Source organism: Gopherus evgoodei, chromosome 1 (assembly GCF_007399415.2).
Source record: "Gopherus evgoodei ecotype Sinaloan lineage chromosome 1, rGopEvg1_v1.p, whole genome shotgun sequence".
Lineage (NCBI taxonomy): Eukaryota > Metazoa > Chordata > Testudines > Testudinidae > Gopherus > Gopherus evgoodei.
Window position 1 is genome coordinate 223079057 of NC_044322.1, and position 14009 is coordinate 223093065.

Here is a 14009-nt window from a genome sequence, read left to right on the forward strand (position 1 = left end):
TAGGCATGCATATCTGATTTCCTTACTAACTGTTACCATTCTTTCGTGAATGTTTCGCCATTAGCACCCTTGTTTATGCCTAATGTTTCTTTTCCTGGCATCTGTATTTCAACATTTCTTATTTCTGCTTAAAGGTACATACAACATTTCTTTAATCCATTCTTATTTTTACAATATAATTCATTCTACTTTCACAACATTGTGTAACTGAGATACTGGCAGAAGATGTGGCCATTACCCCAGGCACTGAGCAAATGAATAATATTTGCACTGATAACAGGGGATAATCCAGTATCCAGTGGTTACAGCAGAAGAAAGTAACTATATATAAATGGCACCACCTTATTCACTATATTGTGTCTATGCCTGACATGGCTGATTTTACTCTACTTAGTGCTTACAAAGCAAGCTGTGGGAGAGGAAGCTGGATGCTTTCCTGGTTCATGCACCACCCTCAGATGCCAGCTAAGCTCAGTTTGCAGAATCTCTATTTGCACAGATTGTCATTAAACTGGAAAAGCATAAATGGATTTTTATATCTCTGGTTCATTTTGTGGTAGTTACAGAAATAATCTCTTAACTTTTAAATGGAGTTACTCCAGGGATGAATGTTCCTCAGAGAGGGCAAAGGTGGGACTCCATAATGTGGAATGGAGGTGATGTGTGCTTTAGGGCTGGGTCTTTTGTTGGTTGGTTGGATTCTTTAAGAATGTTGCCCAGGATTAGAGATGGACTCACAACAGATTCCTGAATCCAAACAAGCCTGAAGTTAGGAGGATATGCAAAATCTGAACCTAGATGCAAATTATACACATTACTTATCTTTATAACGGATTGAACCCAACACTCTTAATCTGAACACCAAACACTTATGTTTATGTTGTGTGTTTGAAAGCAAACTCCAGATCCTAATCTCATGTTTTAACCCCATCTCAAATCACGATATAGCCGCACTATAAAATCAGCTGTTTCAGTTTGCTCATCTCTATGGCCTGTGATAAAGAGGAGGTAAGACATGATGATCACAATGGTCTCCTCTGGCCTTGGAATCTATGAAATGTATTATGAAAAAATCACATGGGCACTGTGCTTATTAACTATATGCAACATGCAAGCCTTCTGGAACATTAAAGACAATTAGAGGGCTCACAAACTATTTAAAGGGATAGTACCCTATTTTTTAAAAATTATAGCCTGTAATTTTGAGTTCCCAATTTAAGAAATGTGATTTTTCAGAGGGCCTCAGTACCTGAAACTTCTGTTGAGGTAAGCAGAATTAAGTGTTTAACATATCTTGAAATTAGGTTTGTAGTCTCAAGTTGGACACCCAGAATGACTGACCACTCATGACAATTTTGGGTTTAGAATGAATAAGACAAAAATTATCCTGCCAGGGTATCTATTTTGGCACCTAAACAAAGTGCCTGCTTTTTTTAGGTGCTGAGCACCTTCAGATTTCTTTGATTCTGAAAACCTACTTGTAGGTATCAGCAGCTCTCCAAGCAACCTGCTATTTGGGACATAACCTAAAAAATTCCAGAGCTGCCAGTTATGATAAATATATTTCTTTTCCACACCCTAGCAAAGAAAACAGGATTTTGCTTCAACACAGACTGAGGCTGTATATAGTGTACGTGTCACAGCTCATAGCCATTTCATCACAGGTGGAGAACATACTGATGAATTTTTGGACTCATTAACACATGATTCACAAAAAGTAATCCATTAGAAGGGTGTAGAAAATTATTTTCTGACGTATGAAGGGCGCCACATAGCAGCTCTTCCAATAGATCTCCCTGGCTGAGTCAGACAAGTTTTGCCTTGAGGTGTAGAAAGTGTTTTCAAGAAAGTAGTTTGAACAAGGCAAGAGTAGAGGGACTTCATTTTTGCCTTAAACCAAGGAATAGGTTTAATCAATGACCCTCAAAGGCATGCCTTCACGAGGAAAAAATTAGTAATTTCTTGAAGAAGGGAAATTCTGAAAAATTTCAATTTGGAAACATTGATAATGTCAAATAATTTTGTTTCAATAATGTCAAAATATTATAATATAAATTATATATAATACATTTAAAATTAACGTGCAATTATATTATAAAAATTGAAACAAAATTAATCAAAGTGATAAAGTTGAAACAAAACATTTTATCTCATCAAAATGAAACACTAGTATTAGCAAACTGAAATAAGAAAGTCAACAATTTGTTCTGACTTTTTCGCACTGAACATTTCCTCAACATTGACGCATTCCTGCAAAATGATTCAATCAAAACTGCATTTTCCAACAGAAAACTGTTGTGCTGAAATTTTTTCAACCACTTTTATTGAATGTGCTCTCAGGCTTCTCCCAGGTCTTTCCAGAGGGTGTGGTTGGAGGAGGGTGTGATGCTGCCAAACCAGGAGCCAGCTCATGCCAGCCTCACTGAATGTTGGTAAATGCATAGCCAGGCCAATTCACTTGTGTTTTAGTCTAGATTAAAATTATGATTAAATGTACGAGAGTGTATTTGGTGTTTAATCTTCAAGAAAACTAAAGGGATGGTACTTGCATTGTTTTCATTTTTCTGTATCCCATTATAATCTAATAGCAAACATTTACTCCTATAAATGAATAACTCATTGGATAAGAAAGAAGCCTTGTGGAATGTAAATGAAGAACTTGAACAGCAAAATGCTAATTTCAAAATAGATGATCATTGTGTGGAATGACTGGAGGTCAAACATTTTCTAAATTCATCCCTCACTCTTCCTTAAGAGGAAAAGCCCACATGGGTAGTGGCTCTGTCAGTTTGTTTTCTGTGAGGAGAAGCTATAAGTCTGGATTTAGGGAAAGATCCTTCATCTCTGGACTGTTTGGACTCTTACAGGGAAATGTACCAGATGCAAAGCAGAGATCCCCAAAAACACAGGCCATGGGCACTGGTGCATATTAGTCACGCCTGTTCTCTGCCTGTGGCACATATTAGGTTAGACCCCGGATGGCTGTAATACTTTGGTGTTGTTTCAGTTGTTGGGTTCAGTGTGTGGGTGCTGAGTTGTACTGGTGGCCTGTGATGTACAGAAGATCAGACTAGATGATCTGGTAGTCCCTTCTGATCGTAAACTCTATGAAACACCATGGTTGCAAACTCAGTTTGTAAGGCCTTAATAAGTAAATAAATGAAGAGATGCCTTTCTTCCATCCTTATGTGTTTGAACCACTTTTAAAAAAAAATGAAGGTGGTTTAGCATTTTCTTCCCATTTTTTGTTGAATTTAACCACACCCCTTGTGCATGTTATCATTATCATCCACCATTCCAGGCCTATGACATAGCAGTGTTGTGGGAGCTTTGTGTCCTGATTGAGCAAACAAGCACTTCAGCAAGGATACATGTTAACAAACTGGAGCATTAAGGAATTTTCAGCTGATGACAAGCCCTTTTGCAGAGAAAATCAGAGAGGCAAGCACAAGGGACTCAGGAAGTGGCTTGGCTTGTAAAAATGAATTCAGTGGCAACACTGGAACTTCCCTAAATTACATTTATGAAGCAACACCTGAAAGAGTGTGAAGAAAGGCAGGACAAAGAGAAATTAATCTATGCATATTTTTTCTTTGTCTTTTCATTGGAATATGAGTGAGGAGGAGGAGACAGCCACAGGCATTTTAAAAGCCAGAACATATGCACTCTCTGTGGGAGAGGTTCAACCTTCAACTTTCCCTCTTCATCTCCGTGGATGACGATGTGGTCAAAGATTTTTCTGAGTGTGCTAGTCTGTCATTTGACTTCTGCAAAATCTCATGGGCCGTAAGCGATCACATATTATGTGCTTTTACTATATATATCACATTATTTTTCCATCATTTAATTTGTTCTGGGGGCATTGTTGTATGATACACTAAGACTTTTATCTCTGGAGATTTGGGTTCAAATTGCAGCTGAAGGTGTGGTTGAAATGAATTTGGTGGATGTTTCAGTGTAGAGTTAATCTCGCTCCTTTTCAGAAAATTGGTATGAAATCTAATTTGTTTAGTAGAGATCCTGGACTGTAAAAACAGGGACTGGTGCAGATGAAAATTGAGGTGCAGCAGCAGAGATTTGGAGGAGGCCTAGGACTAGATGAGCAGACAGCACTGATGGTCAGGTAGGGTGACAAGACATCCCGATAAAATTGAGACTGTCTCGATTTTGAGGAGTTTGTCCCGCATCCCAACCAGAGTTGGGTCAGTATGCCATTTGTCCCAATATTTTGTTTCCTGGTCTTCGTTGGCAGTTTGGCGGAAAGTCCTTCAGTTACGGACGGTCTTCGGCGGCATTTCAGTGGAGAGTGCTTCTGTCTTTGGTGGCAAGGTTTTTTATCCGCCACTGAAATACCGCCGAAGACTGTCCACGACTGAAGGGCTCTGCTGAATTGCCGCCGAACTCCCGGATGGGTGAGTGTAAAAAAAAAACAAAAAACAAAAAACACCCTGTGAAAGTTCATGGGACTTGGGCTCCTAAGCACTCAAGCATTTTTGAAAATGTTACTCCTGGTCTGTTCTCCGAGGATTGTACAGTCTAAGCCAGGCAAGCTCAGTTAAAGATGAAATCAAGAAAAGAAGTGGGAGGGAAGGGTGGGACCAGGATTACAACAAAAATATGATGTGATTCATTTTAGGTTGCATGACCAGTTTCTCAGTTCTGACTTGTATTTTAATGAAAGAACCAAGGGAGCAAGGGAAAGGCTAACAGCAGACGCCTAACCAAACAGAGGAGGGGCTTGAAGGGCAAGAGTGAGGATGCCCTGAGAGAGGGAGCCTGTTCTTACCATAAGAGGCAGCATTTAAAAAAAAAGGCAGAATGGCAGGAAACAAAGTGAGAGGGTAGAGGAAAGAATGTGACAGAGGAAAGAGTGTGATAGAAACAAAAGCTGAGTTGGGTAGTCTCTTCCTGGAATAATCAAGCATTGCATGCCAAGACTGAAGTGCATTTCCTATGTATTATGGCAAATAAGTTGTGACATTTCAGTTCCTTTCTTGATGGAAATGTGCCCAGATCTACCACCACAATTAGGATTAACTGGTACTTTTGTCGATAGTCTCAGAAAATAAGCTCATGGCTGACTGGGCCACAGAAACAGAACTCTCTACTAGGGGATAGTCTGGTGGTTAGGGCACTAGATGCAGGCATGGGTTCATTTCCCTGCTCTGCTACAGATTTCCTGTGTGACCTTGGGCAAGTAATTTAACTTCCCTGTGATTCAGTTCTTCATTTGTAAAATGGGAATAACAGCACTTCCTTCCCTCACAGAGGTGTATAAATCCATTAGACAACTTGAGGTGCTCAGATACTGTGGTGATGAGGGCCAGATAAATATGATACATACTACCCCTCAAGCTGGACCCTCCAATTCAGGCTTGAGGTGAGGGGGTGTGGAGAATCATCTAATAGTGGAATAGCTTGAGGGACCACGCATTGTGCTCACTTAGAGCCTGATCCAAAGCCCATTAAACTGGAGTCTTTCCACTGATTTTAACAAGCTTTTGATCAGGATCCCCAGTAGCCACTTAGGGCTAGTCTACACTGGCAATGCTAAAGCGCAGCTGCATCAATGCTTTAATATGGCTTGTGTAGTCACATCAGAACGCTGGGAGAGTACTCTTCCAGCACTCTAAAAAACCCACCTCCACAAGGGGTGTAGCTACCAGCACTGGAAACGTCCTGCGCTCAAGGGTGTGTTTTTTCACACCTCTGAGCGAGAAAGTTGCAGCACTATAAATTGCCCATGTAGACAAGCCCTAAGTTTTTCTCCAAATGTATGTTGTTGTGGGTCCTCTCCTTTCTGCTGACTGACCTAGCTGTTTGGCTTTGTTTATCTGTAGTCAATATGTCCTGATTGTCCCTTCGGTGCTGCAGAGCATCTCTCCGCAGAGACTGTGTGTACAGCTCTACAACCTCAGTGAGCCACTGTCCCTGAATGTTCACTTGGAATATCATGGCATCAATACCACGCTGTTTGAGGAATCTGTGACAGAAAATAATTTCTTCCAATGCAGAGAGTTCAAGGTATTTCATATTTTAATTCAGATAAAGAGAGACAAAGGGGGATGCATCCCTCCTGTGATCCAAACTGATCCTACTCTTGAAGAACAAGAGGAGAAAGGCTCAAGGAGAATGGGGATGGGAAATGAAAAACAAGACACAAGGTATGTCTACACTGGTGCTGAGGGTGTATGTTTCAGCTCAAGGAGACATACACTAGTTCTGATGAATCTTAAGGCCTTGGCTACACTGGCGCTTTACAGCGCTGCAACTTTCTTGCTCATGGGTGTGAAAAAACACCCCCCTGAGCACAGCAAGTTACAGCGCTGTAAAGCGCCAGTATAAACAGTGTCCCAGCGCTGGGAGCGCGGCTCCCAGAGCTATAAGCTAATCCCCACGGGGAGGTGGAGTACCTGCAGCGCTGGGAGAGCTCTCTCCCAGCGCTGGCACCGCAACCACAGTCGCACTTCAAAGCACTGCCGCGGGAGTTGCAAGTGTAGCCATATCCTACATACACTAAAAACAGAAGTGTAGCCACAGCAGTACGAGTCGCAGGAGGCTAGAGCAGCCCAGAGCACAATCTTGTCTGAACTCCCAGGAACATACTCAGGTGGCTAGCCCTTCCTGCTCTTCATGCAGCTGCAGCTAAACTACTCTTTTTAGTATGCTAGAGCTCGAAGTTATACCTCCAGTGTCAATGTAGAGGTACCCAAAGACAGACTGCAGGGAAAGGAAAAAAAGAATAGAAAACTAGTCTGAAGAAAAAGAAAAATTGATTAGTGTGTGTGTGTGTGTGTGTGTGTGTGTGTGTGTGTGTGTGTGTGTGTGTGTGTGTGTGTGTGTGTGTGTGTGTGTGTGTGTGTGTGAGAAAGAGAGAGAGAGAGAGCAGGGAGTGTGTCAGGGAAAGACATTTGACTTTCATTCCAGGGTGTAGGCAGTTTTGGCTTGATCTAACCCATAACCCAGTTGGAACACACTAGTCTCTTTTCTCATTACAGTGCAGGGCTGTGGCTAAAAGCCATAGAAAAGCCCATGGTTAGGTGATCCCATATGCAGCAGGAGAAGCACTTCAGAACTTGCCAATAGCCTGACACCCCGGCACATCAATACTGTCAATACATAGTAGTCCTGCGAGATTAGGAAACATTTATGCTAGCTGTTCTGTGTGAGGATTTGAATTGTGTGTGGAGTCTAAAGCCTGGGGACAAAATGAGGACCAATCTATGGCACAGACTGTAAGGGGCTGTGGAGCTGGCGGTAGATAGACACACACAGGCTAGCTTTGATTGAGCTAGCACACTAAAAATAGCGGTGAGGCTGCAATGGCATAGGCAACAGCTTGGACTAGGGGCCTGAGTACAATCCCATCTGAGATTCTAGGCCTGTACTTGGGGCAGCTAGCCCCACCCACTGATTGTATTGCTGTGGCTACATGATTTCTACTGTAGTAGCTCAATCAAAGCTGGAATGTGTACATTTACCAGAGCTGGAAATTAGACCTCCAACTGCAGTGTAGACATACCCTTAGAGCTTGTTTTACTGGCAGACAAACAATCTATCATCAGACACACTGTAAAAAGAACAGGACCTTGTGGCATCTTAGAGACTAACACATTTATTTCAGCATAAGCTTTCATGGACTACAGCCCACTTCATCAGATGCATGCAGTGGAAAATACAGTAGGAAGATATATATGTATATATACACAGAGAACATGAAACAATGAGTGTCACCATACACACTCTAATGAGAGTAATAAGTTAAGATGAGCTATTACCAGCAGGAGAGAAAAACTACTTTTTGTAGTGGTAATGAAAAAGGTCCATTTGCAGCAGTTGATAAGAAGGTGTGAGGAACAGTGTGTGTGGACTGGGGAAGGAGAAATAAACATGGGGAAAAAGTTTTACTTTGTGTAATGACCCATCTACTCCCAGTCTATAAGCCTAATTTAATGGTGTCCATTTTGCAAATTAATTCCAATTCAGCAGTCTCTCAATGGAGTCTGCTTTTGAAGTTTTTTGTTGTAATATTGTGATTCATCGTGACTCACTTAGGGGTCATCACCCTCACTTGGGAATCCATCGCATAGACGGATCCTAAAAGACTTTCTGTATTGTTTTTTTTGTTCTCTCCCAGGCTTCTCTTGCCACCTCTGACCCTTTGGCTTTCATCATTTTCTCTGCCAAAGGCCACACAGTCCACCTGTCAGAGAGAAGGTCAGTGGCAATTCAGAATGTGGACAGCGTTGTCTTCATCCAGACGGACAAACCCATTTACAAACCTGGACAGACAGGTGAATGGGGGCAGGGGTATGAGTTAATTATTGAACTGGGAGTGTGGATGTCAGGGGGCAGGAGGGCTAGGATGGAGTATCATTGCTAAGAAGGAGAAGAACGGGAGCAGGATGTCCATAATCAGTCCTTGGTCTCTAGGTGCAGCCCTAGGTAGGGATTATCAAAACACACCAGGGAAAGTAGTTCATTCATAGAATTTTAATGCATAAATAGCATTTATATGTTCCTAATTGAATGAATTTCCTCTGAGAGATCTTGTGGCTTTCTGGATTTACAGAAATCCATCACTTCAGGAATATCAAGATGTTTTGTTGTTTATGTTTATCTGAGTCTGAGATTCTGATTCAGTCATCATTTCTACAGGGTGTGCAGTACAAAAATAAATAAAGAATAAAGACAGTGAGATGTGTCCAGAAGAGAAAGTCAATTCTTCTTCCTACTCTATGGTTTCTATCATTGAACATATGACTGGGTTTTCTTCTACTCTTTTCTTTTGGGGAATGCTCTGATGAAGAGGTGAGTCTTGGAGCATGACCTGAAGACAGCAAGCAGTGAGGGATGTTTTTTTCCGATTCATTTAGGAAAGGGTTCCTGTGGTGAGGCAACAACTCACTGGCAAGGCACCTCCTGCTGGTTGTCTCGAGAATTAGATCTTCAAGTCCGGAGCGCCCTCTTCAGGCCAGTGTCTCGCTTGCCGCCGGCTCCCATGTCCCTCCCGGACCCCAGTGCCCCTTTGTCTTGGGGTGCTGCCCCCTGGCTGTGTCCCCACACTTTGGGTCTCCCCACCCAAAGGAACCCCCAACCCTCTATCTCCACCTTGCCTCAGTGGCTACTGCCAGGCACCATCTAGCCCCCACTCATTGGGGCAGACTGCAGTGTAAGCCACTCATCATCGGCGAGGGGGAGTTGGACCTGCTGCCTTTGCCTGCCCTGGGCTGCACCTCTGCAACCCCAATACCCTTCCCGGCCTTTCGCAAGGCCTGCAGCCTTGGGGGATTCCAGGCCAGAGCTCCCCAGCTCCTCTGGCATTCCTCCAGCCCTGCTCCACTCTAGGTACCATGCTCAGCTCCCCGGAAGCCAGGCCAATCTCTCTCCACAGCTAGAGAGAAACTCTTTTACAGCTCCTGGCCCTCAGCCCTCTTACAGGGCCAGCTGTGGCCTGATTGGGGCGTGACTTCAGCTGTGGCTGCTTCCCCCAATCAGCCTAGCTTTTCCCAGCCACAGCCCTCTCCAGAACTGCTTTTAACCCATTTTCTGCAGGAGTGGGGCAGCCGCCCCACTACATTTCCCGAGCTTTGCGGATGCTGGAGAGGAAGGATGGTCTACTGGTTAGGGTGCTAGTTCTGGATTTGGAAAAGACGGTTACTCACCTTTGTAACTGTTGTTCTTCGAGATGTGTTGCTCATATCCATTCCAGTTAGGTGTGTGCGCCGCGCATGCACATTCGTCGGAAAACTTTTACCCTAGCAACTCAGTGGGCCGGCAGGTCGCCCCCTAGAGTGGCGCCATCATGGCGCTTGATATATACCCCTGCCAGCCCACCCGCTCCTCAGTTCCTTCTTGCCGGCTACTCCGACAGTGGGGAAGGAGGGCGGGTGTGGAATGGATATGAGCAACACATCTCGAAGAACCACAGTTACAAAGGTGAGTAACCGTCTTTTTTTCTTCGAGTGATTGCTCATATCCATTCCAGTTAGGTGAATCCCAAGCCTTACATAGGCGGTGGGGTCGGAGTGAAATGTGACAGAATGAAAACTGCTGAGCCAGAGGCTACAGCATCTCTTGACTGTTGAACCAGGGCATACTGCGAAGCAAAGGCATGGACCGAGGACCAATGGAGCTGCGCGACAGATCTCGTGGGAAGGAACACGAGCCAGCAAGGCGGCAGATGAAGCCTGAGCCCTGGTAGAATGCACGATGATGTGGCTTGGGGAAATATGAGCCAAATCATAACAAGTGCGGACGTCCGCCATCACCCAAGATGAGATCCTCTGAGAGGAAAACAAGGAAGCCCTCCCTTTGGCCCGCTACCGTGACAGAGCTGGGGCACCTTACGAAATGGTTCTGTCAGCGCAATATAAATGCGAGCACTCCACAGATGCTCAAGGAGTGCAATGGTTGTGCCCATTGCGTTGAGCTGTTGGTAACATGAAAGGCCGAAACCACCTTAGGGAGGAAAGCCGGGTGCGGTCATAACTGCACCTTGTCTTTGTGAAACCTAGTGTACGGCGGAACCACCGTAAGAGCTCTGAGCTCGGAGACCCGTCTGGCCGACGTAACAGCTACGAGGAAAGATGTCGTCCAAGACAGGTATAGCAGAGGGCCAGTCGTGAACGGCTCGACTGGGGGAGACATAAGTTTGGTTAAAACTAGGTTGAGGTCCCAGGTTGGGGCTGGGCGGTGCACCCGAGGGTGCAAGCGCTCCAAGCCCTTGAGGGACCTCGAACCCATAAAGCGTGAGAACACGGAACGTCCACCTTAGCCTGGCTGGAAGGTAGAGATGGCTGCTGAGTGTATCCTCAGCGATGATACCGCCAGGTCCTGCCGCTGAAGGCCAGAGGCAGGCCAAATAGAGGGGATCGAGACCTCAGCAGGAGCAAGATCGAGCGTATTGCAGCTGTAAGAAGAAACGCTTCTACCTGGCCCGGTACGTTGACCAGGTGGAAGGCTTCCTGTCACCCCGGCTCAGTTACGCAGCAGCCACACCATGATGCGAAGAGGCTGCAGGTCCGAGTGACGAAGCCTGTCATTGCCCTGAGTGATGAGGTCTGGGTGGGGTGGCAGGGTAATTGGGTGTGTTATTGACAGGCCGAGCAACGTGGTATATCAGTGCTGCCTGGACCACTCTGGAGTGATCAAGATGATGCGCGCTCTGCCCCTGCGGAGTTTGAGCAGGACCTAATGAACCAGTGGGAACAGTGGGAAGGCATAATGGGGTTGGCCTTTCCCCGGCACCAGGAATGCGTCCAAGATCGATCCTGAGGAGAGACCTTGGAAGGAGCAGAACATCTGGCATTTTCTGCTCTCGCGGTGAGCGAACAGGTCTATGTGAGGAAACATCTCCACTTCTGGAAAGCAGAACGCCTCACATGGGGCAGAGTGATCACTCGTAAGACAGGAAAGTCCTGCTAAGTCAAAGCGCCAAGACGTTCCGAACCCCTGGGAGAAAGGACGTCACCAGCTCCATCGAGTGGGCCATGCAAAAGTCCCGGAAATGGATGGCCTCCTGACAAAAGGGGGGAGGACCATGTCCCTCCCTGGATATTCATGAAGCACATGGCCGTTGTGTTGGCTGTAAACACCGAGATACAACGGCCTCGCAGCTGCCGCTGGAACCCCTGGCACGCCAGGCGGACTACTCTCATTTTTGGGGCATTGATGTGGAATGCCAGCTCCCGAGAAGACCAAAGGCCTTAAGCTCAGAGGTGACCATGAGCACTCAAGCAGAGAGATGACGCGTCCGTCGTCAGGGGCAGTGAGGGCTGGGGCGGATGAAACCGCATCCCTGCCCACCCCAGGGCGGGAGTTAGCCACCACTCTAGGGAGCCTAAGGTGCTCGAGGGAACGGTGACTACCATGACCATCGGCTCTCTGTCCGGGTGGTACGCCGAGGTGAGCCGGACTTTGAGAGGAAGGAGGCGGAGCTTGGCGTGTTTGGTTACAAATTTGCTGGCAACCATGGACCCAGGAGACTGAGACAAGTACGAGCCGAGGTCGTTGGGAAAGCCTGCAGACCTCAGATGATTGTTGCCATCGCCTAAAACCACAGTTGTGATAAGCAGGCTCCGGCTAGGTAGGAGACCAGGATAGCCCCTAGGAAGTCCAACCTCTGCGTGGGAACCTGAGTGGATTGCTCTATAGTAATCATCAGGCCTTGACCCGTGAATAAGACCATGATGATGCCCACGCGCTGAGTGGTTTGTGTCTCAGAGTCTCCTCGGATAAGCGAATCGTCCAGAAACGGAAAAACGCATATCCGACATCAGCGAAGGTAGGCGGCGACTATGGCCGTAAACCAGAAGTACTGACAGTTGGCTAGAAAGCGGAGGTATCTCCTGTGCGGAGGGAAGATGGCGTTGCGAAATTACGCGTCCTTCATATCCAGGGCGGCATAGTAGCCCCCAGGAGGCAAGGATGGAATAATGGTTCCCAGGGATACCGTGCGGAACTTCAACCTTATCCTAAACCGGTTGAGTCCGTGCAGGACTAGGAAGGTCTGAGACCTGCGTTCGAGTGGGGGACTAGGGCATAACGGGAGTAAAACCCCTTGCCCCTTTCGTCCGCTGAAGGGGGACAGGGCTGGAACAAATTAGAGGTGGTACCTATGCTCCACCGTGCGCAGGACCCAGCGATCTGAAATTAACTGGGGCCACGCCAGGAGAAAGCGGGATTGGGATCCCGGCCTGTGACTGGTACACCGCCCTCAGGCGCACCTTGGAAGGTTCGTCTTTGGTCCCAGTGGTAATTGCGAGGGACCTTGATCTTGGCTCTTTAGGGGTCCCGACGTTCGTCTGCGACCACCTTGGCCTCGCCGTTTGCCAAAGTCCTGTCTCTGGCTAGGCACAGAGTATGGCGGCTGGGGACAGAAAAGGCCTGCGTTTGGTCGCTGGCATATGCATGCTGAGAGAGCGCATTAGGACCCTATTGTCCATCAGGCTCCGCAGCCTGGGGCTGTCTTTGCCGCGAAGAGGCCTGTACCAACAAAGGGTAAATCCTGAATGGCATACTGCAGCTCTGGCCGGAGGTTTGAAACCTGAAGCCATGAGATGCACCTCACGGCGACACCAAAGGCCAGAGTCCTGGCTGCAGAGTCTGCTGCGTCCAACGAGGCCTGGAGGGACGCTCTGGGTACCTTTTTTCCCCCGTCCTCCAAAACGGCAGCGAACTCTTGGCAGGAGTTTTGAGGGAGAAACTCCATAAACTAAACTACCTTCACCCAGGTGCTACAATTATCGCAGCTAAGCAAGGCTTGTTGCTTTTCTACCCAGAGCTGCAGGGCCTCTGCAGAGTACACCTGGCGGCCAAGCAGGTTCATTCGCCAAGCCTTTTTCGGTTTCGGGGCTGGCGCCCGCTGGCCATCATATCAGAATCGTGGTCCTGAGCATAAGATCTGCGCATGTGGGATGACACGGATGCGTGTCCGGATGACCATGGAGGTACTAAAAGAAGGCACAGGCAGAGTCTCTGACTCTGTCGGACCTTGCCCAACTCGGCACCGGGGACCGGCACCGGGAGGCGTACCGGTACCTGGAACAAGATCCAGACCCGCAACCAGAACGGTGCCGGGAGGTCGACCGAGATCTCGAGGCTCGGGGAGAGGCTACAGGAGTCAAGGTACCTGTCGCGGTGCCGGGAGTCGGAACGGTGCCGATAGCGGGTCGGCGAACGGGATACCGACCGGTGCAGCGAGTGCGACCAGTACCGATGAGGAAAACAGCACCGGGCCTGTAAGTGGTGTCGGGCGTGCCGACAGGACCTGGAGTGTCTGCGGGACCGTGATCATGAACGGTGCCGCTCTGCTGTGCTGACAGAGGACGGTCACATGAAGAGACTGTATTACACGCACCGGCAGTGCCGGGGTCAGGCAGCATCGACTCTGTCATGGCAATGAGATCCCTCGCCATTGGTAATGTCTCCGGCGTGGAGGGAACAGCAGGCTCAATCACAGTGCATACTGGGGAGCTGTCAGGCACCGGATTCGACGGCCCTCGTGG

The 14009-nt window shown here is 47.2% G+C and overlaps 1 protein-coding gene across 2 annotated transcripts in view; it reads left to right on the plus strand.

Moving 5' to 3' along the window:
- The first annotated feature begins 3634 nt into the window (after positions 1-3634).
- Positions 3635-14009, plus strand: part of LOC115636903 (ovostatin-like) — a 64098-nt gene continuing 53723 nt past the window's right edge. For both annotated transcript variants that reach the window (XM_030537611.1, XM_030537620.1), the window contains exons 1-3: positions 3635-3786; positions 5841-6024; positions 8138-8294. In XM_030537611.1, the coding sequence (XP_030393471.1) occupies positions 3716-3786; positions 5841-6024; positions 8138-8294 (412 nt within the window). In that variant the 5' untranslated portion in view covers positions 3635-3715. The remainder of the gene's footprint in view (positions 3787-5840; positions 6025-8137; positions 8295-14009) is intronic.